This window comes from Microchirus variegatus (assembly GCF_963457635.1).
Source record: "Microchirus variegatus genome assembly, chromosome: 10".
NCBI lineage: Eukaryota > Metazoa > Chordata > Actinopteri > Pleuronectiformes > Soleidae > Microchirus > Microchirus variegatus.
The window spans coordinates 53078-77500 of NC_139811.1; the positions used below are offsets into that span (position 1 = coordinate 53078).

At 45.1% G+C, this 24423-nt stretch overlaps 3 protein-coding genes across 4 annotated transcripts in view; 2 read left to right on the forward strand and 1 right to left on the reverse strand.

The window, feature by feature from the left end:
- Positions 1 to 600: 600 nt before the first annotated feature.
- LOC310933013 (serine/threonine-protein kinase WNK4-like) lies at positions 601 to 11736 on the reverse strand (the record flags this gene model as incomplete). The annotated part of the gene is made up of 21 exons (XM_083896436.1): positions 601 to 724; positions 829 to 923; positions 1013 to 1218; positions 1289 to 1740; positions 1854 to 1984; positions 2927 to 2984; positions 4313 to 4815; positions 6268 to 6322; positions 6448 to 6591; positions 6679 to 6795; positions 6882 to 7011; positions 7142 to 7215; positions 7840 to 7872; positions 8168 to 8248; positions 8588 to 8770; positions 9441 to 9660; positions 9736 to 9824; positions 9898 to 10055; positions 10164 to 10384; positions 10481 to 10653; positions 11464 to 11736. The coding sequence occupies 21 exons, from the start codon at positions 11734 to 11736 to the stop codon at positions 722 to 724; spliced, it is 3399 nt and encodes a 1132-aa protein (XP_083752562.1). The 3' UTR covers positions 601 to 721.
- Positions 11737 to 13007: 1271 nt separating this feature from the next.
- Positions 13008 to 20951, forward strand: psmd3 (proteasome 26S subunit, non-ATPase 3). 2 transcript variants are annotated; one of them, XM_083896791.1, is made up of 13 exons: positions 13008 to 13060; positions 13178 to 13371; positions 14640 to 14830; positions 16840 to 16980; positions 17428 to 17564; positions 17656 to 17846; positions 17919 to 18022; positions 18092 to 18206; positions 18360 to 18479; positions 18559 to 18662; positions 18946 to 19101; positions 19239 to 19289; positions 20658 to 20951. In XM_083896791.1, the coding sequence occupies exons 2-13, from the start codon at positions 13182 to 13184 to the stop codon at positions 20733 to 20735; spliced, it is 1578 nt and encodes a 525-aa protein (XP_083752917.1). In that variant the 5' UTR covers positions 13008 to 13060; positions 13178 to 13181; the 3' UTR covers positions 20736 to 20951. The 2 variants fall into 2 exon arrangements, with proteins under 2 accessions (XP_083752917.1, XP_083752918.1); XM_083896792.1 differs by lacking the exon at positions 13008 to 13060 and adding an exon at positions 13068 to 13083.
- Positions 20952 to 23743: 2792 nt separating this feature from the next.
- The window catches only part of csf3b (colony stimulating factor 3 (granulocyte) b), a gene marked incomplete at both ends in the record, with an annotated part of 6498 nt that continues 5818 nt past the window's right edge, over positions 23744 to 24423 (forward strand). Inside the window, one exon of the mRNA XM_083896437.1 lies at positions 23744 to 23768. Coding sequence (XP_083752563.1) covers positions 23744 to 23768 — 25 coding nt within the window. The remainder of the gene's footprint in view (positions 23769 to 24423) is intronic.

Genomic DNA, 24423 nt, shown 5'->3' on the forward strand with positions numbered 1-24423 from the left:
AACTCCATTTATGTCATACACATAATCATCATTTCATCCTCAGTTAGACTTTAGCACTCTCTAACTCTAACACTTATATCAAAGATACCTGAACCCAGACTGAATCAAATCTGCTTTATATTATTATTATATTTAAAAAACACCACAATCCCCCACCCCACCAAAAAATAGACATTCACATTTAAACATAGAAACAGATAAACTCATGTAAAAAGCTGACACATAAATATTTTTTCATTAAAAATATATATATACATATATATATATATTGTGTTTGATATTAATGGCAAATTCAAACAAAAATCCTTAAATAAAATAGTCTGTGTGTGTGTGTGTGTATGTGTGTGTGTGTAGTTCAGATTAATGAGACTTCATCTTCAAATGAGACACTCATGTGTTTACATTCATGTCAAAGACAATCATTCACAGAGTTAGTCATGTTAACACGTTAGTCCCACTAATCCAGCTAATCTTAGTCAGACTAACAGATCTAACAGGTTCAATGGAGAAGATAACAGAAAAATGTGATTTATGTTTAGATTTCATTAATTGTGTTAATTGGGGAAAAGTCACAAAAACAGTTTGTGACTGTGAAGGGTTAGGGTTAGGGTTAGGGTTGGGTTAGGGTTAACGGTAAAATTAAAGGTGCGTTTGTGAGTTTCATCAAGAAAACAAAGTTTATCTTCTCATCTTCATCTTCATCATCTGTTCGCTCACTCTCTCACTGAAGGAGAAACAGAGCAAACACACACTCACTTCCTCTGACTGTGACTGTACATGTATATATGTTCATTCTAAGATTTTAGACTTGACCGACAGTGAACTCACCGTGCCGCTCTGTTCAGGGGCAAAGGTCACGGCCTTTCCTGCTCTCTCCTGAGAGCCGCTGCTGCTGGTGCTCACCGAGCTCTTCCTCATGATTCCTGAACCACAAACAGCAACAGAGAAAATATACAATAATAATAAGTCTTTCTGACATCATTGTCTTCACAGGTGCACGGTGTCCTCCTACCTGTAGGGGGCAGCACATCCGGTCTCTGCAGGCTGTTTCTGCGGGCCGGAGCATAGGTTCCCGTCTTTGAGATGCGGCGTTGGCGATGACTCAACATAGCAGCTGCTGAGACGATGCCAGGGGGCGGGACTTTACCCATTCTCAGGTACAGTGACTCAGTTTCTTGCTTCTGATTGGCCTGCAGATTTTGCACTTCAGCCAAGTGTCTGGGAGGAGGCGGAGTCAAATTAATATAGATTTTGCAGATTAGAAACATGTTTTAAATGCACCAATCACCTTTCACGCAGCTCCTGTAACTCCTCCCACATCTCCTCTCTCTCGCTCTCTGATTCGTCAGAGCTGATGATGGGCGCAGAGCGGCTCCACGATTGGCCGACGCTGCTGACAACTGGCCCCTCCCACAGACTGATGCTCAGCCGCAGATTCCCCTTCCTCCCCCTCTCCTCCTCCTCCCTCTCTCCTCCTTCATCCCTCCTCCTTCCATCACCCTTTCCTCCACTGTTGTCATGGTAACCACTCATGGCTACAACACAGCTCTCTGATTTGCTCTGCTCCTCTGTGTTCTTCACTGAGCTCTCTGATTGGTTCAGTACAAAGGGAGGCGAGGAGTGGGCAGTAGGTGTGGCTTGGCTGAGTGGGCGGGGCTCCTGAGGGCAGACATCTTTAGCGGGCGTGACCTGGAAACGACCCCTGATGACGACTGAAGGAGGACAGACAGGAGGACAGACCTGCCGAGGACAGACAGTGGTGTGTTTAATCTAAATGTTTATATATTTCTGATAAAGTTTCCACTGTTTTACAAATGAAAGGAAAATAAAACACTTTTAGAAAGTGGACTCACTCTGTTGTGAAGAGTGGACACGGTGGACACTGGGGACACGGTGGACACTGGGGACACGGTGGACATGGTGGACACTGGGGACACAGTGGACACCTCCAGGACACTGGTCACAGTGGAGACACTGTTTGGACCTGTAAACCACAGAAATGTTTTTGAGGGTGCACTGGGGTTAGCTGTGTTAGCGTTGGCTGAGTTAGGGTTAGCTTAGTTAGCGTTAGCCTAGTTAGCATTAGCTGTGTTAGCGTTAGTTAGTTGAGTCTGTTGTGATGTCAAGTCATCAGAGAAAACAAAATATAGATCAACTTACAACAAACAATAACTTTATTAACATAGTTAGTTGTCTCAGGGTTAGTTAGTTGTCTTAGGGTTAGGTAGTTAGTTGTCTTATGGTTAGTTAGTTGTCTAAGGGTTTGTTAGTTGTCTTAGGGTTAGTTAGTTGTCTTAGGGTTAGTTAGTTGTCTCAGGGTTAGTTAGTTGTCTCAGGGTTAGTTAGTTGTCTTGGGGTTAGTTGTCTTAGGGTTAGTTAGTTGTCTTAGGGTTAGTTAGTTGTTTCAGGGTTAGTTAGTTGTCTCAGGGTTAGTTAGTTGTCTCAGGGTTAATTAGTTGTCTCAGGGTTAGTTAGTTGTCTTAGGGTTAGTTGTCTCAGGGTTAGTTAGTTGTCTTAGGGTTAGTTAGTTGTCTCAGGGTTAGTTAGTTGTCTCACGGTTAGTTAGTTGTCTCAGGGTTAGTTAGTTGTCTCAGGGTTAGTTAGTTGTCTTAGGGTTAGTTAGTTGTCTCAGGGTTAGTTAGTTGTCTTAGGGTTAGTTGTCTCAGGGTTAGTTAGTTGTCTTAGGGTTAGTTAGTTGTTTCAGGGTTAGTTAGTTGTCTTAGGGTTAGTTGTCTCAGGGTTAGTTAGTTGTCTTAGGGTTAGTTAGTTGTCTCACGGTTAGTTAGTTGTCTCACGGTTAGTTAGTTGTCTTAGGGTTAGTTAGTTGTCTCAGGGTTAGTTAGTTGTCTTAGGGTTAGTTAGTTGTCTCAGGGTTAGTTAGTTGTCTTAGGGTTAGGTAGTTGAGTCTGTTGTGATGTCAACTCACCAATAGGGGGTGGAGCTGAGGCAACTTTCATCTGAGATGGACTTTGATGCTGCAGTGACTGGATGAATCAACAAATGAATGAATTAATTTCTATTGCTGTTTCTATCATAGTACAGTTTAGTTTGGCTCAGTTCAGTGCAGTTTGGAACTACTGTACTCTACTGTACTGTATTCTACTGTACCTTACTGTACTGTACTCTACTGTACTCTACTCTACTGTACCCTCCTCTACTGTACTCTACTGTACTGTACTCTACTGTACCTTACTGTACCCTACCCTACTGTACTGTACTCTACTGTACCATACTCTACTGTACCGTACTCTACTGTACTCTACTGTACCGTACTCTACTGTACTCTACTCTACTGTACCGTACTCTACTGTACCCTACTCTACTGTACTCTACTGTACCGTACCGTACTCTACTGTACCCTACTGTACCGTACTCTACTGTACCCGACTGTACCGTACTCTACTGTACTCTACTGTACCGTACTCTACTGTACTGTACCCTACTCTACTGTACCATACTCTACTCTACTGTACTCTACTGTACTGTACCGTACCCTACTGTACCGTACTCTACTGTACTGTACCCCACTCTACTGTACCGTACTCTACTGTACCATACTCTACTGTACTGTACCCTACTCTACTGTACCGTACTCTACTGTACCGTACTCTACTCTACTGTACCGTACTCTACTGTACCGTACTCTACTGTACCGTACTCTACTGTACTGTACCCTACTCTACTGTACCGTACTCTACTGTACCGTACTCTACTGTACTGTACCCTACTCTACTGTACTCTACTGTACCCTACTCTACTGTACCATACTCTACTGTACCGTACTCTACTGTACTGTACTCTACTGTACCCTACTCTACTGTACGTACTCTACTCTACTGTACCGTACTCTACTGTACTTTACTGTACCCTACTCTACTGTACCGTACTCTACTCTACTGTACTCTACTGTACCCTACTCTACTGTACCATACCCTACTGTACCGTACTCTACTTTACCCTATTCTACTGTACTCCACTGTACCATACTCTACTGTACTCTACTGTACCCTACTGTACTGTACTCTACTGTACTCTACTATACTGTACTCTACTGTACTCTACTGTACCAAACCAAACCGTTTCACTCCGTAGTGAAAACTCTAGTAGTGTTTCTCTGTGTATTACTTTGTATTTTATCCTGTTACCATGACAACAGTTGAAATGATCCATTGGTTACAATCTGACACATGAACATGTCAAAGTTGATGAATATGAAGTGTCCTGATTGGACCTTGTGTCACGTGACCTCAGACGCTCGTGTCACGTGACCTCAGGCGCTCGTGTCACGTGACCGCAGACACTCCTTTCTTACCTGAGGTCTGTCTGGACTGTGGCGCAGTGATGCCCCCTGCTGGTTGTCCTTGTCAGAGCCTGTGTGAAAAAAGGAAGTGCTGTTGGGGATTTGGGAGGGGGGAGCAGAGAAAGAGGTGTGTGTGGGAGTGTGGTGTTTGGGGCCAAGGGGCGGAGCCAGGTGCTGGGTGTGAGGGAGGAGGGGCTGGTGTGAGGCCCCTGATGGAGGCAGGAAGGACTGCGCCATGCTCATGGCCAGAGAGAGCATGTTGGTCAGACTGAAGTATGGCTGCTCAGGCAGAGGCCAGTGAGGAGGAGGAGGAGGTGCTGACGAAGATGGGGGTGGGGGACTGTGGAGGGAGGGGTCACTGTGGACACGAGGGAGGCCGTGGGGGGGTCTCTGTTCAGAAAATGGATATTGGGAAGAAAGGATCTGGTACTGAGGATAGAAGAGGTGGGAGGTGGACGGGGCGGAGTCTGGATGGGAGTTCTGGACTGGGTAACGGGGGGGCTGATGGGAAGAACCTGGAAGGATGGAAGGAGGAGGGTGGAGTCAGACGTCCATTTTGATATTATTACGGTGGCCGACAGGAAAACACACTGCAACGACCGAAAACACCAGCAGGAGACAAAACGGCAGCATATTCAATCACTGAGAAGTCATCAAGTTTGTTCATGTGTTCATGTATTCATGTGTTCATGTATTCATATGTTATGTGCTCATGTATTCATATGTTCATGTGTTCATGTAGTCATATGTTCATGTGTTCATGTATTCATATGTTCATGTATTCATATGTTCATGTAGTAATGTATTCATATGTTCATGTGTTCATGTGTTCATGTAGTCATATGTTCATGTATTCATATGTTCATGTATTCATGTGTTCATATGTTCATGTATTCATATGTTCATGTAGTCATGTGTTCATATGTTCATATGTTCATGTGTTCATGTATTCATATGTTCATGTGTTCATATGTTCATATGTTCATGTATTCATGTGTTCATGTGTTCATGTATTCATATGTTCATGTATTCATATGTTCATGTGTTCATATGTTCATGCATTCATATGTTCATGTGTTCATATGTTCATGTATTCATGTACCTGATGAATTATAAAGAGACTGTGACCTCAGCGGCCTGACAGGGAGTGTGGCCTCAGAGTGGATGGTTAAGTGATCAGCAGCAATCTCTGATGGGAAATAATCAATGAATCAGTGACGTCACACTGGCTGAGGAGCAACAGTGACCTCTGCTGGACAGGAGGAGTCATTAGATTAAACACATGTTTAATGTTCATCAACATACAACAAACCCCACACCCATAGGACACACCCACAGGACACACCCATAGGACACACCCACAGGACACACCCGCAGGACACACCCATAGGACACACCCACAGGGCACACCCATGGGACACACCCATAGGACACAACCAAAGGACACACCCATAGGACACACCCAAAGGACACACCCACATGACACCCATAGGACACACCCACAGGACACACCCATAGGACACACCCACTGGGCACACCCATGGGACACACCCAGAGGACACCCATAAGACACACCCGCAGGACACACCCACATGACACCCATAGGACACACCCACAGGACACACCCGCAGGACACACCCACAGGACACACCCACAGGACACCCACAGGACACACCCACAGGACACACCCATAGGACACACCCATAGGACACACCCACAGGACACACCCACAGGACACCCACAGGACACACCCACAGGACACACCCACAGGACACACCCACAGGACACACCCATAGGACACACCCATAGGACACACCCACAGGACACACCCACAGGACACACCCACAGGACACACCCATAGGACACACCCATAGGACACACCCACAGGACACACCCACAGGACACACCCACATGACACACCCATAGGACACACCCACAGGACACACCCACAGGACATAGCACATTACCAGGAAGTGACGATGAAGCCAGGTTTGTGCTGAGGCTCTGAGTCGATACATTTGTCTGGAATTATTGAAACAACATGAAAGAGAAAAGTCAAACCTCTCTCACACACACATACACATACACATATGTACATGTACATGTACATATGTAGATGTATATGTGTAAATAATGAACACACAGACCTCAGGCAGCGTGGAAACTTTCAGGTGACCATGATTCTCTTTGTTGACTGGCTGCTGCATCATTGACTCCGCCCCATTAATGATGTCATACATGCGGAGGATGAATTCTTCACGCTCTGATGACAGGATGAAGTCTCTATGAAGCTTCATGAACACACACACACAGTGATGTCACACACACACACTACAACAACAGAAGACACATGAGCCTGAGCTCTGATTGGTCCTCACCATCACAGAGGACATGTCCTCAGGGTTGTCTCCATCCAGGTCAAATTTAAATGTCACCATCTTATTGTTGTGAGTCTGCAGCTGACACTCGACAACACGGTCAGCCATCTCAGACACCTACACACACACACACACACACATGATGATGATGATGTCACAGTTCATGATGATGATGATGATGATGTCACAGTTCATGTGTTCACCTGTGTAATCTTCAGACGTGCTCTCTCTCTCCTCCTGAACTGCTTCATCACTGCTCGTGCTTCCTGGTTGCTCTTCTCTGATTGGCCGTCATTGCTGTCACTCAAACCCGAGGTCACATCAGACGAGTAGCTACGGAAACATTTGAAATTCATGTGTTCACTGTCTTTGTTAAAAACAACATTCAGTGTGAGGATGATGTCAGTGCCACCTGCTGCTTCACTGGTGTCAGTACCTTTAATGATGTGTGTGTGTGAATTACCTGTCGACAGGTGAGGAGAAGCCACACAGTGATGGAGACGCTGTTTGCTCGGCATTATGGGAAACAGCAATGCTCTAGAGACACAGACAACAAGAATCAGATGAGATGACATCAAAGGTGATGGAGACATCAAAGGTGATGAAGACATCATAGGTGATGAAGACATCAAAGGTGATTGAGATATCAAAGGTGATTGAGACATCAAATGTGATGAAGACATCATAGGTGATGAAGACATCATAGGTGATGAAGACATCAAAGGTGATGAAGACATCAAAGGTGATTGAGACATCAAAGGTGATGAAGACATCAAAGGTGATGAAGACATCATAGGTGATGAAGACATCAAAGGTGATTGAGACATCAAAGGTGATTGAGACATCAAATGTGATGAAGACATCATAGGTGATGAAGACATCAAAGGTGATTGAGATATCAACGGTGATGAAGACATCAAAGGTGATTGAGACATCAAAGGTGATTGATACATCAAAGGTGGTGAAGACATCAAAGGTGATGAAGACATCAAAGGTGATGAAGACATCAAAGGTGAAGAAGACATCAAAGGATCTGGATTAATTCATTGTACTTATTCATTTCATACTCAATTAGTGAATTGCATGAAACAACATTCATGATAAAAATGCAAATGTAAGAAGTGGCTTTTAGCTCCACCTTCTGTCCACATTTATGCTCACCTTAGGAAAACGCAGCACAGGAAGGGGAGGAGCCTTGGACCGTGCCCGCATCACAGAACGCAGGGTTTCCTGAGCCACTTCAGCAGGTACTGAGGGGGAAGGAGGAGGGGTGGGGCTTGTGTTGGGAAGGGGTGTGGCTTCAACCTTCTCCAGGACACCTGAGGAGCTGTCTGTCACCATGGCAACCAGATAAGACGTTTAAAGGTACAGACATTAAGTTGACAGCAGGAATGAAAAAGTCAAAAGAGTCCTGACCTGTGCTTGTCCATTTGTTCTCGTGTGCTTCTGCCTCTGTCCTGCAGGGGTCGCCACTGATCCCAGAATCAACTGAGCTACTGCTCAACAACGCTGCAGAGGTTGTCATGGTTTCAGTGGGCGTGGCTTGTGTCCAGGGAGGGACAGGTGTGTCCTGGTGTGAGACAAAATCACTCACAGATAAACAAATGAAAAACAAATATGATTCAATGATTGATTTCATTTTTTATACGATTTACAAAAGACTGACCACATTATTTTAGGTAAGTGTGTGTGTCTGTGTGTCTGTGTGTGTGTCTGTACTGGACACTGAAATCAAATGTGTTCAAACAGAATAAAGAAGTTCTCCGTTGAATTAAACTTAACCTAAACTTCAAAGTAAAATGAAAGTTTGAAAAAATACAAACATTTATTTACATTTTTATTTTCAAATCTGTAAAACCAGCATGGGGTTCTGTGTTTCTTGTTACCACAGCAACAATGTCAAACACACCTGATTGGTCAGCTGGGGGGCGGAGTCATTCTCAGCCTCTGTGACTACATCCCTCTGGTCATTCAAAGATCCCTCCAGCAGGCGGTGCTGTTTTTCCCTTTGACGTTTTATAGCTGTCACTCTGTGTCTGATCGCCTTGGCGACCAGCTTGTAGTCAGCCTCACACACGAAACCCAGAATCACCTGGAAACAGAGAGAGTGATGAGACACCTGTGATGGCTATGATGTCATGGCTGTGATGTCATGCCTGTGATGTCATGGCTCTGAAGTCATGCCTGTGATGTCATGCCTGTGATGTCATGGCTGTGATGTCATGCCTGTGATGTCATGAGTGTGATGTCATGCCTGTGATGTCATGAGTGTGATGTCATGCCTGTGATGACATGAGTGTGATGTCATGCCTGTGATGTCATGCCTGTGATGTCATGCATGTGATGACATGGCTGTGATGTTATGAGTGTGATGTCAAGAGTGTGATGTCATGGCTGTGATGTCATGAGTGTGATGTCATGCCTGTGATGTCATGAGTGTGATGTCATGGCTGTGATGTCATGAGTGTGATGTCATGAGTGTGATGTCATGCCTGTGATGTTATGAGTGTGATGTCAAGAGTGTGATGTCATGGCTGTGATGTCATGAGTGTGATGTCATGCCTGTGATGTTATGAGTGTGATGTCATGGCTGTGATGTCATGAGTGTGATGTCATGCCTGTGATGTTATGAGTGTGATGTCAAGAGTGTGATGTCATGGCTGTGATGTCATGAGTGTGATGTCATGGCTGTGATGTCATGAGTGTGATGTCATGCCTGTGATGTTATGAGTGTGATGTCATGAGTGTGATGTCATCACTACCATCTCCTGGGCCACCTCCTCAGGAATGTCTTTGTAGAGCTCGAACAGGAACTCGATGGCGTTGTTGTCTTTGTATTTGCCGTGAAGCTTCTTGTTGTCGTCCATCCGCAGCCAGAGCTTCAGCGCGGCCTTGGCGCCGTCGTCGTCCTCTGCGAGCTCCACACGGACGCCCAGCTGCTCCTGGAAGAAACGCTGGTCGAGCAGGTCCTGGACCGTGAACCTGCGAGACGCCAAGAACACAACCGTGACCTGATGTCATCACCTGAACCACCGCGTGCCAACGTGACGCGCTTACCTCTCACTGCTGTTGGTGCGGATGCAACCCTCAATGATCTCCTTCAGCTCCACCCCCTTGACTTTGTAAAAACTCTGAGGTTTGATTCCCTGAGACATAAACACACATCACACACCTGAACCAACATGAAGTGGACAGTGGTCAGGTTGGGCGGAACCTTACGTTGGTGACTTTGCGGTAGATCTGAGCAGCGTTCTGACACTCGGAGTACGGATACTCAGAGGTGGCCATCTCCAACATGCACATGCCGAAGGCGTAAACATCCACGGCCTCGTCATATTTCTCCTCATACATCTCTGGAGCCATGAACTCCGGGGTCCCTGAACGCACCACAGGAACCACAGGAAGTAGAGTGAAAATAGCGCCCTCTGCAGGGCTTACCAGGAACGTGTTCACTCACACTCACACCCAGTCACTCAGTCACGTACCGATGACGCTCTGGGCGAACGAGGCCTTCTTCAGCGTGGCGAGGCCCAGGTCTCCGATCTTGACGGACGCCGTCGGCCCGGTGATGAACACGTTGTCACACTTGAGGTCGCGGTGGAGGATGGGCGGAGTCCTGGAGTGCAGGAAGTGAAGTCCCTTCAGGATCTGGAAGCTCCAGCGCTGCAGCAGCTTCAGCTTCATCTGACGGAACCTGCGCAAGTACCTGGGTCAAAGGTCAAAGGTCAGCAAAGCGCATGTGAGGCTGAAAGGTCAGAACACACAGGAATTTAGGGTCAGACGTCAGAGGAATTGGACTCACGTCTTGAGGGTTCCAGAGGTCATGAGCTCTGTCACCAGGATGGTTGACCTCTGACCTTTCAGTGTTGCCTTCCACGAGTCATAGAATCGTACGATGTTTGGATGATTCAGCCCTTTGAGCATCTCCACCTCCTCGCAGAAACGCTGACGCTCAGCCTTGTTCAGGCGAAGAGTCTGGACGGGTCAAAGGTCAAACAGGTCACCTTATCATACAGCTGTGTGTGTGTGCGTGTGTGTGTGTCACATTAGATGATATCACCATGGCTTCCAGTTCCACTGTGTGTACTGACAAGTACAGAGAAGTACAGAGTGTATGTATGGATCTTGTTCTGTCACAGATTTCTTCTTCTGTTAAAAGAGAGTCTTTTTCTCTCCACTGCCCCCTAGTGTTTGCTCAGTGTGTAAATTGTGTTTTTCACATTGTGTGTGTGTGTAAGACTGTGTGTGTGTGTGTAAGACTGTGTGTGTGTGTAAGACTGTGTGTGTGTGTGTAAGACTGTGTGTGTGTGTAAGACTGTGTGTGTGTGTGTGTGTGTGTAAGACTGTGTGTGTGTGTGTACGACTGAATGTGCGTGTGTGTTTATTAGTTTATTATCAGTGTCCTCAAGCAGTTCCTGTGTCCAGCCCCAACCCCGACAAATTGCTGAGTCACTGTTAGCACTTTATCTCTCTCACACACACACACACACACACACACACACACACACACACACACACACACACACACACATGCACATACACACACGTATTTCTTTACTTCCTAATCCATCAAAGCTACAAACCTTCTGTCACTTCCTGTTGTTCTGCTCATTCCTAACTCGTCTTTGTTGTGGTCACGTGTTTGATGTTTGTTTAATGTTTGTTTGTTAGTTTGTTTGATGTTTGTTTATTTGTTAGTTAGTTAGTTTGATGGTTGTTTGTTTGTGTGTTTGTTTGTTTATTTATTTGTTTGTTTGATGTTTGTTTATTTGTTTGTTTGTTTACCTGCAGCTCACACCAGGCCACCTCCACAGTGGTCTCTGTGTCCAGGCCTTTGTAAACCGTCTTAAAAGAACCTCGTCCGATTTCGATGTTAAACTTCAGGAATCTTCCGTCAGGAGATGAGGCCACCGCCTGCGTCTCCTCTTCATCGCGCTCCTCCTCTTCCTTGTGTTGCCATGGTAACGCCTCCTTGTTAGGCTCCTCCTCCGAGTCTGTAACCAGGCCCAGATTGACCAGATGACTCGCTGCAGTGAGATGGTCCTTTGTGGATGTCATGGTAACTGGTCATCAGCTCTTTATAAGCCACGCCCCTCTCTGTGTTCCTCACCATGTCATGGTCACAATAAAGTGTGATGTCAGAGGAGTGGGAGGAGCTAAGAATGTTCTGGGGACAAACAAAAGGCTAAAGGAGTAAAGACTCGTCATGTGACCTGAAGTTCAGCTCGATCCAGGAGCTTCAGTCAAACACTTCCTAAATAATAATAATAATAATACTGACAATAATGATCATCATCATCATCATAATAATAAAAATAATAATAATTACAATAATGATCATCATCATCATCATAATAATAAAAATAATAATAATGACAATAATGATCATCATCATCATCATCATAATAATAATAATTAGAATAATGATCAAAATAATAATGATAATAATAATAATAATCATAATTATAATAATAATGATCATAATAATAATAATAATAATGATAATAATGATCATCATCATCATAACAATAACAATAATAATAATAATAACAATAATAATAATGACAATAACAATAATAACAATAATAGGAAACATTTTCTCTCATCTTTTGTCGACCTCTGACCCCTGTGCCCCTGAATGTCCCTGGTGTGGGATCAATAAAGTCTAATCTAAAGAAAAAGGATTTGTCATTAAAATGTAATTTATTTCAAGCTATGGTCACTATTATTATAGATTTATTTATAAAATATATACATATGAATTGTTTGTTATATAATATATATATAAAACACTTTATATATTAAAGTGTATACATATGTGTATATTCTTATGTAAAAGATTCACAAGTTCTCACTTTGATTTTTGTAAAATTGTAATTACATTATTTTATTATTATATATTATGATAAATGATAACATTATATTATCCAGTATATACACCAGAGACAGACATCAGAGTCATCAAGGAGAGATGGTTCTTTTTTTCCATTCCACTTATATTATATTATTTTTATATTATATTATATTGCACTTACTTCGCAGCAGGTGAGCAACCAGGTGAAGACAGTACAGAGACAGTACAGAGACCGTGGACACTGTGGACACTGTGGACACTGTGGACAGCGTGGACAGCGTGGACAGGATCCAGTTCAGTCCTGAAGCTCAGCTGATGTGAGCATGAACTCGATTATCAGCACGGAACAGCCGCCACAAGCCCCGCCCACACCTGTCACCTGCCTGATAATGATCCATCCATCTGTTTTCGATTAGCAGAGTCTGTGCTGTTGTATCTTTGATCATCTAGTGCTGCCTGCCGTATCCCACAATCCTCTGCGCCACAACACTTGCCAGTCATTGTGACGTTTTTTTTCCTCCATCTGAGGTGAGGACTGAGAGCTCGTGCAGGTCAAAAACCCGGACCAGAACCGGTCCATACCCGGTCCAGTTGAGTGTGCGGTTCTGTGTGACGTAGCTCTGTGTCGGTTCTTTCCGTTTCCAGAATCATGAAGGAATCAGCCGCAAAGCGGCGCGACAAGGCGGGAGGCCGCGACCGGGACTCCAAAGCCGAGAAGACGAAGGAGCCGAAGGAGCTAAAGGAGCTAAAAGAGCCGGGCCCGGAGCTCCAGGACGTGGACATGCCGGAGGAGGAGGCGGCGAAACAACCGAAGGAGCAGGACAGCCTCACTCTGGAGGGTAAGAGTGGGAGTTAGAGAGGACTTCGCCCGGGAGAAGTGTGCTTCACAGACGTTACAGTCCGTTAGCTGTGTGGGCTAACAGTCACAGCAGAGCTAACTATGAGACCACTGTCGATGCTAACTACAGGCAAGCTAGCACTCACTCTCCCACACCAAAGTCCTCAGAGAAAGGAGTGTTGGTGCACTACTGCCTCCGTCACTAACTTCATCATTATAATAATTTTATAATAATTCGGCTTTTAAAATAGTTCATAGGGTTTGGGCGTCGCGTTGCATTGTGGGACGTGGTGGTCATTTCGATGGCCTCGCGAATGTAAACAAAACAGCAAGTGGAACGAGGAGAAGAAGAAGAAGAAGAAGAGTTGTGAGAAAGAAAAGAAAGAGAAGAATGAAAAGAGATGATGTTTAAATCATAAATATTACAGTAGGCTGGAGAGAGAGGGAGGGAGAGAGAGGGAGGGAGAGAGAGAGAGGGAGGGGAGAGAGAGAGACACACAGGGTTAGGGTAACCCTAACCCACACACTACACTACACTACACATCACTACACTACACTACACAACACTACACATCACTACACATCACAACACTACACTACTCATCACTACACTACACTACACATCACTACACTACACTACACAACACTACACATCACAACACTACACTACACATCACAACACATCACTACACATCACTACACTACACATCACAACACTACACATCACTACACTACACATCACTACACTACACATCACTACACTACACATCACTACACTACACAACACTTCACATCACAACACTACACATCACAACACTACACATCACAACACTACACATCACAACACTACACAACACTTCACATCACTACTACACATCACTACACTTCACATCACAACACAACACATCACTACACTACACATCACAACACAACACTACACTACACATCATAACACTACACATCACAACACATCACTACACTACACATCACAACACTACACATCACTACACTACACATCACTACACAACACTACACATCAGAACACTACACAACACTACACATCACATCACTACACATCACATCACAACACAACAGTACACAACACATCACAACACAACCCTACTAGGGCTGTAACGATATGCTCCTCCTTCTCCTGCTCCTCCTTCTCCTCCTCCTTCTCCTGCTCCTCCTTCTCCTCCTCCTTCTCCTGCTCCTCCTTCTCCTGCTCCTCCTCCTCCTCCTCCTTCTGCTCCTGCTCCTCCTCCTCAGACATTAGAGAACATGTGAAGCAGATAGAAAAAGCTGTATCTGGGAAGGAGCCTCGTTTTGTGCTGCGAGCCCTGAGAGCGTTACCATCAACCAGTCGTCGTCTTAACACCAACGTTCTACACAAGGCCATCTGTGGGTTCTTCACCAGCAACGCCACCACCAGAGACTTCCTGCTGGGCTTCCTTGAAGAGGTTGGTGTGGAGCTTTTCCCTCTTCTTCAAAAGTGAACAGCACAAGTTTTATTAAAGCGAGTCAGTGATGGATTGTGTTCTCTCAATCTACGCAACACACAATTAGGCCTGTCACGATAACACATTTTTCTGGACGATAAATTGTCTCAGAAATTATTGCGATAATCGTTAATATTGTTCTGAGATGATTTTTATCTAATACAATGATAATGGTATAATAATGCAGGTACACCTTTTCAAAGAGAAATAAACTTTTATTTTTAAATAATATTTAACACTAGAACACAATAAATTAACAAACAAGCAAAAGCAATAAATAAAATGTGTTAGCTGCACTCTGCTGTGGTAGGCTACGCCAGGAGTCCCGCCTCCCCACACATGCGACTGACAAGTGACTGACATGAGGGTTCACTCATCGTTACTCTGGCTTTACACGGCAACGCTCCCGGGTGAAACCGACAAAATATTTTATCAGATGAGCCTTTCGTTTAGACGGCGACGGCGTTTTTGGGGCTTAAAAACGCAAAAAAATGAACCCACCCTCCAGAGTGGAAATCTTAAAAACAATCTACTGTCGCGTTCCCGCTGAAGTTGGCATCACATTCGCCTCAGGTTCTGAGGTTAGGGTTAGGCTAACCCTAACCCTAACCCTGGTCATTTACATGTGAATGAGACCCAGGTAAACACACATCCGACTGCGTAATGCGTTATCCGTCTGCATCACCACGGAGACGCCTCGAGCCTTTATACTTCTGCGTCGTGGTGACGGACACGCGCTGCAATTTCCCGCCCGATCAGTAGGGGTCGCTGCGCAAGGTTGTTGTGCTTCTGGCTACAGTGAGCAATGGCGTCCGAGAAAGAAAGAGGGAGAAAGACTGTTGTTGTTGAAACAGTGGCCGTTTCTCACTTTTCTGTGTCACTGAACACAGTTTTTTTTTTTGAACATTTATTAGAACAAGTTCCTTGACAGAGTCTCACACATTAATAAGCCTCAATAGTCATTGGTATCAAACTGACAAAATACAAGGACATTCAAGTAGCAAAGAGATGAAAGAGTATTCTTTGTAGGTCTAATTAGTAATAATAATAGTGAGAAATATCTAAAAAAAAATAAAAAATAAAACAACAGACTGTATTCTCACCTTTCCAAATACATTATAACAGGTGACCATTTTTCAAGATATGAATCCGTCTGGAGTCGAAGGTTTGCCGTTATGTGTTCCATGCAATTAACATCCTTAAGCCTTTGAGACCACTGGTCCAGTGTGGGTGGATGAGGCTTAAGCCAATTTACTGTGATCATTTTATGCGCAATCAATTAAAGAACCCTGAGCATATACACCCTTTTTTTCCCTAAATCCGTTAACGATACAGTACCTAAAATGAGTTGCTGTGGTTCGATTTGTCTATCTAAATTCAAAATCTCACATATTTGTCGCTTCACATTCTCCCAGAATTTTTGCAATTTAGGGCAATCCCAGAAGATGTGGGAAAAGTCCCCTGTTATACCGCAACCCCTCCAACACAGGGGGGAACAGTTATTGTCATAACTAGCTATTACCAAAGGAGTCTTGAAAAATCTTGCTCTCAACTTCCAGCTGAATTCCCTCCAAATTGGGCTACTTAAACATTTCTGCCAGGGCACCCAAGAACTCTCCCACTCCTCATCTGAACGCAGTTTTAAGATAATTTGAGGTGAGAAATTGTCCATTTAGAGTCTAAACATGTTTGTGTGTGTTAACATATGACGTATTTATAGTTTGGCAGCGGCGTTATCGGCGGTGATCAGCTCTGCGTCTGTGGACGCTCGGTGCTCACTGTGAGCCGGCACAGAGCAGCTTAGCTCGGGCCTGAGGACCAATCACAGCTCTTGCCGTCTCCGTTGTCCCTTGACGGAGTGACGGACACTTAAAAGGGTTACGCAGGAGTATAAATTGGGCTTTAAGTGTATTCACGTGTCAGTCTTAAGTGTATTCCCATGTCATGACCTTTGACCTCTGACCTCACAGCCCATGGACTTGACCGATGGAGACGTCCAGTTTCGTCCGAGGACGGGCAAAGCAGCGTCTGCTCCTCTGCTGCCGGAGGTGGAGGCGTATCTGCAGCTGCTGCTCGTGGTTCATCTGACCAACAACAAGAGATACACTGAGGTCAGTCTCAGCCCGGGTCAAAGGTCAAATCATATTCACATAAAGACAAGCTTTATTAAATGTTTAAATATTGCCCCAAAAAAGACTACGTTTAATCTTAGATGGTAAGAAATCCAGAGGTCCTGGAATGTCTGAAAGATGCAGGCGCCCCCTGGTGGCACAGAATAAATAATTAGGACTGTATGTTGGTTTCAACGCTCAGAAAGGATCTGAATTCTGGTTTGAAGCTCTAATGTTGTCACCTGCAGCCAGGCTCCTATTGGCTGATACCAGCTGTCAATCACACTGATCACTGACCAATCATGGGTTAATCATTATCATCTGGTTCCTCTAAATGTGAGGATCAACAACTCAACTGCAACTAGTTATTGAGACTGTTAACTCCATTCAGAGTCGCCCCCTGGTGGCTATTTTTCTGTGGTTGATGGTGACGTCTCGTGTCTTCAGGCTCAGAAAGTGTCGGACGACCTGCTGCAGAAGATCGGCTCAAAGAACCGCAGAGCTCTGGATCTGGTGGCTGCTAAGTGTTATTATTACCACGCCAGAGTTTACGAGTTCCTGCAGCAGTTTGACACCATACGCAGGTACAAATAATAATAATAATAATAATAATATAAACACACAATGAGAAGTGTGTCCTGTACTGGTTCTTGCCTTAACCCTAACCTGTTTCAGTTTCCTGCACACTCGGCTGCGCACGGCGACGCTGCGTCACGACGCTGACGGTCAGGCCGTCCTCCTCAACCTTCTGCTGAGGAACTACCTTCACTTCAACCTCTACGACCAGGCCGAGAAGTTAGTGTCCAAGTCTGTGTTTCCTGAGCTCGCCAACAACAACGAGTGGGCCAGATACCTGTACTACACCGGTGAGTGGATCACACTCTACAAGTTAACAAGTTAACCTGCTGCTGACACACTGTGTGTGTGTGTGTGTACAGGTCGTATTAAGGCGATCCAGCTGGAATACTCTGAGGCTCGCAGGACTCTGACCAATGCTCTGAGGAAAGCTCCACAGCACACAGCAGTGGGCTTCAAACAGACGGTCTGTACATGATCAACATGATCAACATGATCAATAAGACAAGCACTGACCGTGTGTGTGTGTGTTCAGGTCCATAAGCTGCTGATCGTGGTGGAGCTGTTGTTGGGAGAGATTCCTGACAGACTTCAGTTCAGGCAGCCGTCACTCAAGAGGCCACTGATGCCCTACTTCCTGCTCACACAAGGTCAGGTGACATCACTGGTGACATCACTGGTGAAAATGTGTGTGTGTCCAGATTGTAGAGCTAAATGAAGGGATTGGATCAATGAGAACAGATGTTCATACCTGCATCAATGATGAAGTGTGTGTGTGTGTGTGTGTGTGTGTGTGTGTGTAGCGGTGAGAACTGGTAACCTGGCCAAGTTTAACCAGGTGTTGGAACAGTTTGGTGAGAAGTTTCAAACTGACGGGACGTACACACTCATCATCCGCCTGAGACACAACGTCATCAAGACAGGTGAGCCAATCACAGGCCGCTCATGCTGTCACATGACGTGTCGGTGTGTCCCTGACACTGTGTGTGTGTGTGTGTTCAGGTGTGCGTATGATCAGCCTGTCGTACTCTCGTATCTCTTTGGCCGACATCGCTCTCAAGCTCCAGCTGGACAGTCCTGAAGACGCTGAGTTCATCGTTGCCAAGGTAACATCACTTTATTTATTGATACAAGCAGCTTAAAGTTAGTGGGTGGAGCTAATGTGTAGTCGTGCTAAAAATGGCTACAACCCTGACACGCTGGGGGCGTGGTTAAATCCTCAACTCCGCCTTTACTTTCAACAGTCGAGATTGTGACATCGTTTCCATCGATATTTGATTTACGATCAAGACTGAGACGCCTCTGTTCTCACTGTGTGTGTTTGTGTGTGCGTGTGTGTGTTTGTGTGTGTTTGTGTGTGCGTGTGTGTGTGTGTGTGTGTGTGTGTAGGCGATCCGTGATGGCGTCATTGAGGCGAGCATCAACCATGACAAAGGTTTCGTTCAATCCAAAGAGACCATTGACATTTACGGCACCAGAGAACCACAGCTGGCTTTTCACCAGAGGATTTCTTTCTGTTTGGACATACACAACATGTCTGTCAAGGTAACACACACACACACACACCTTTTACAGACCATCACTGAAACATGATCAATGATCACAGACAGTGGTGTAGTACTGTCTGTTGTCAGCAGGCGTCACTGTCATTCCTGCTCATCACTCTTTGTCTCCCTCTGCAGGCCATGAGGTTTCCTCCTAAAGCTTACAACAAAGACCTGGAGTCAGCTGAGGTAACGCACACTCAGACTCACACTCACACACACACACTCACACACACTCGGACTCGCACACACACAGACTCACACTTACACACACACACTCGGACTCGCACACACACAGACTCACACACACACTCGGACACACACACACTCAGACTCACACTCACACACTCACACTCACACACACTCGGACTCGCACACACACAGACTCACACTTACACACACACACTCGGACTCGCACACACACAGACTCACACACACACTCGGACACACACACACTCAGACTCACGCACACACACACACTCAGACTCGCACACACTCAGACTCACACACACACACTCAGGCTCACACGCACACACACACTCAGACTCACACAGACTCAGACTCACGCACACACACACTCAGACTCAGACGCACAGACTCAGACTCACACACACAGACTCACACACACACACAGACTCACACGCACACACACACTCAGACTCACACGCACACACTCGGACTCACTCACACACTCAGACTCACACACACTCGGACTCACTCACACACTCAGACTCACGCACACACACACTCAGACTCACACGCACACACACACTCAGACTCACACGCACACACTCGGACTCACTCACACACTCAGACTCACACACACACTCGGACTCACTCACACACAATCTCACACACACACTCGGACTCACTCACACACTCAGACTCACGCACACACACTCAGACTCACACACACGCACACTCAGACTCGCACACACTCAGACTCACACACACACACACTCAGACTCGCACACACTCAGACTCACACCGACACAGACTCACACACACACTCAGACTCGGACACACACACACTCAGACTCTCACACACACACACTCAGGCTCACACGCACACACACACTCAGACTCACGCACACACACACAGACTCACACAGACTCACGCACACACACACTCAGACTCACACGCACACACTCGGACTCACTCACACACTCAGACTCACACACACACTCGGACTCACGCACACACACACTCAGACTCACGCGCACACACACTCAGACTCACGCGCACACACACTCAGACTCACACACACACACACTCAGACTCGCTCAGACTCACACACACACAGACTCACACACACACACACACACCATATCTATCATTTTGTTGACATTGATTACAAAGTTTATTAATATAATAAAGTATTGAATTATTTAGTTTCTCTTTAGATGTAAATTGTATCAACTACTTTATCGCTTTATAGCTTATCTTTATCGTTTATTATTGATCTTTATTTATGTCATTGACACACACACACACACACACACACACATTGACTTCCAATCTATGACTAACCCGAACCTGTGTGTGTGTGTGTGCAGGAGCGTCGTGAACGTGAGCAGCAGGATCTGGAATTTGCTAAAGAAATGGCTGAAGATGATGACGACAGTTTTCCATGAGCTGTGCACACTTCCTGTCCATACAGGAAGTGGGTGTGTGTGTGTTGCACACTGGTGTTAGTAGTAGTCATTTATTACACATGATGCCCCTCTCTCTCTCTCTCTCTCTCTCTCTCTCTCTCTCTCTCTCTCTCTCTCTCTCTCTCTCTCTCTCTCTCTCTTTCTCTCTCCTGTATCAGCCCGATGTTCTAAGACAAATAAAAACCCTTGTTTCCAGAGAGTCGTCCATGTTTGTTTGGTTTCTCCTTTATCTCATTGATCTCAGGTTAATCTCAGGTTGATCTCGGGTTGATCTCGGGTTGATCTCGGGTTGATCTCAGGTTGATCTCAGGTTGATCTCGGGTTGATCTCAGGTTGATCTCGGGTTGATCTCGGGTTGATCTCAGCGTATGTTCACTGTTCTCTCTAATGTTTGTATGTTGCTGCCACTGGATGATGAATTTCCTTCAGGATCAATAAAGTATAGATTTATTTTTATTTACATTCAAACATGATTAAATATCAAAATCAACTTGAACTTAATACATTTAACATGATGAACAGGTTTGTGACTCACACCAACAAAGTTGTTTCTTCTAATTCATGTTCAACGCTCTTTGAGTGGAGTTGGCATGTTCCTCCCCACGTTCTCCAGGTTCCTCAGGTTCTCCTGCTTCTCCAGGTTCCTCCCACAGTGCGAGAAAGTGCAGAGGTGAATTGTTGACTGTGTGTGTGTGTGTGTGTGTTCTAAGTCAAACATGAACAAAGACCTGAACGTCACATTGAAATGATCCAAACTGACTGATGTTTCCAAACTTCCTGTGTTTGTCAGCAGCTTCTCATGGATGACGTCGCCTCACTGTGATGTCATATCCTGTGTCGTTTTCACTTTAATCTACAATTGGACGTTCTCTTCAATGACGACTCTCTCTGACCAATCACAGACAGGGAGACTGATGATGTCACATGTTGGTGTGACCTGAACGTCATCAGGTTCTTTCACTGATGGAGGACCGTGCTGACCACACACACACACATACACAGTCAGTGTTAAGGCAATAATGTAGAATCACATGACGAACTTCTGTGTTAGAGATGTCACCAACGTCTGCTGACTCAGCGAGTTTCCTGCTGAGTCACACTTTGTCCAGGATTTCATCAAACAGCTGATGACACACACACAAACACGCTGTAGTTAAAATGGAGTTGATTTAATATAATATTATAAATGTCATTTTGACAGAAAAGATGAAATATCTTTTTGAAAAAAAACAAGTTTCTGGATCAAATTTGATCAAAGTTTCTTTTTAAAGATGTGGAAAAATCCCAGCATCAAAAAAACATGAGTCATGAAAAACAAACAGGAAATTCACTCATTCATTCACTCACTCATTCATTCACTCACTCACTCATTCATCCACTCATTCATTCACTCATTCACTCACTCATCCATTCACTCACTCATACATTCACTCACTCATTCATTCACTCATTCATTAATTCACTCATTCATTCATTCATTCATTCATTCATTCATTCACTCATCTTCTCCTGCTTTATCCTTCACATGAGGGACACAGGGGGCGCTGCTGCCAATCCTCCAACCTCTGACCTCTGACCTGCTCCAACTGAACTGCCAGAGTCCATCCAGGTACACACACACACACACACACACACACACACACACACACACACACACACACACACACACACACACACACACCTGTCCTCAGTGTGTTCTCCAGGTTACATAAGAATCTGTCATCAGATCAAAGAAATATCTCCCAGCTCCGGTCGTCACTCCCTCATTCATGTAATCACAACATCACTCTCTCATTCATGTAATCACGACATCACTCCCTCATTCATGTAATCACGACATCACTCTCTCATTCATGTAATCACGACATCACTCCCTCATTCATGTAATCACGACGTCACTCTCTCATTCATGTAATCACGACATCACTCCCTCATTCATGTAATCACGACATCACTCTCTCATTCATGTAATCACGACATCACTCTCTCATTCATGTAATCACGACATCACTCTCTCATTCATGTAATCACGACATCACTCCCTCATTCATGTAATCACGACATCACTCTCTCATTCATGTAATCACGACATCACTCTCTCATTCATGTAATCACGACATCACTCTCTCATTCATGTAATCACGACATCACTCCCTCATTCATGTAATCACGACATCACTCTCTCATTCATGTAATCACAACATCACTCCCTCATTCATGTAATCACGACATCACTCTCTCATTCATGTAATCACAACATCACTCTCTCATTCATGTAATCACGACATCACTCTCTCATTCATGTAATCACAACATCACTCTCTCATTCATGTAATCACAACATCACTCATATTCCCACATTAATGTCATTATGTTATAAATACATTGTAAAGTATGTTTAGGCTCCCATAACAATAACAATAACAACAACAACAATAACGTAACACTGTAAATTTACTCACTGACAAATAAAGGATTATTTTATGATAATCAGATTATTCTTTATTCTATAAAACACTCAAAAGAAGAAGAATTCATGAAAAACAGAATTATAAAAACTAAAGTTCCTCATTATGATGATGACGTCATGATGATCACGGCTTTCCTGTGTGTGTGTGTGTGTGTGTGTGTGTGTGTGTGTGTGTGTGTGTGTGTGTCGGGCACTAATAACCCCTCATACAGGCACAGCTCGAGGACGCTCTCGTGGACGCTCTCGAGGACACACCTGAACTCGGCGGAAGTAAACTTCTTCTTCTTCTTCTTTCCTCCTGACGAAGCTATGACGTCACGTGCCAGTCGTCCCGGCTTCTCGACGCTCGTTACGCAACAACTGTTTCTCGGACTTCGTCACTTCGGGATTAATCGGATGACTCCGTAGTGACGCGCCGACAGGAAACTCCCGCGGACTCAGCGCGCGCGAATAAAAAGTCCAAACCAATGGAAGCTGAAGCTGATTTTAGCGCGAGACACCGAGACAGAGAGCCGCCATGACCGGAAGCAAGTTTGTGTCAGGTAAGACGTCACACAGGTGAGGCACGTGAGACTGGACTGGACTCAGTAAGACTGGACTGGAATCAGGTGAGACTGGACTGGATTCAGTGAGACTGGACTGGACTCAGTGAGATTGGACTGGACTCAGTGAGACTGGACTGGACTCAGTGAGACTGGACTGGACTCAGTGAGATTGGACTGGACTCGGTGAGACTGGACTGGACTCAGTGAGACTGGACTGGACTCATTGTGACTGGACTCAATGTGACTGGACTGGACTCAGGTGAGACTGAACTGGACTCACTGTGACTGGACTCAATGTGACTGGACTCACTGTGACTGGACTGGACTCAGGTGAGACTGGACTGGACTCACTGTGACTGGATTGGACTCAGGTGAGACTGAACTGGACTCACTGTGACTGGACTGAACTGGACTCACTGTGACTGGACTGAACTGGACTCACTGTGACTGGACTGGACTCAATGTGACTGGACTGGACTCAGGTGAGACTGAACTGGACTCACTGTGACTGGACTGGACTCAGTGAGACTGGAGCTAATATCAGTTGAACATGTTGAAGCTTTGGTGAAGACAAGAACCAATCAGAGACCTGAAGACATGTGACAGGTTATTAGTGCCTGCTCGTGATGGTGGGAATGTAGAAGTGACACTA

Bases quoted from the DNA above. Each gene is read 5' to 3' on its own strand.
- psmd3 (XM_083896791.1), top strand. From the start codon at position 13,182: ATGAAGGAATCAGCCGCAAAGCGGCGCGACAAGGCGGGAGGCCGCGAC. The intron at 18,207-18,359 runs GTCAGGTGACAT...GTGTGTGTGTAG, and splicing joins CTACTTCCTGCTCACACAAG to CGGTGAGAACTGGTAACCTG. The intron at 19,290-20,657 runs GTAACGCACACT...GTGTGTGTGCAG, and splicing joins AAGACCTGGAGTCAGCTGAG to GAGCGTCGTGAACGTGAGCA.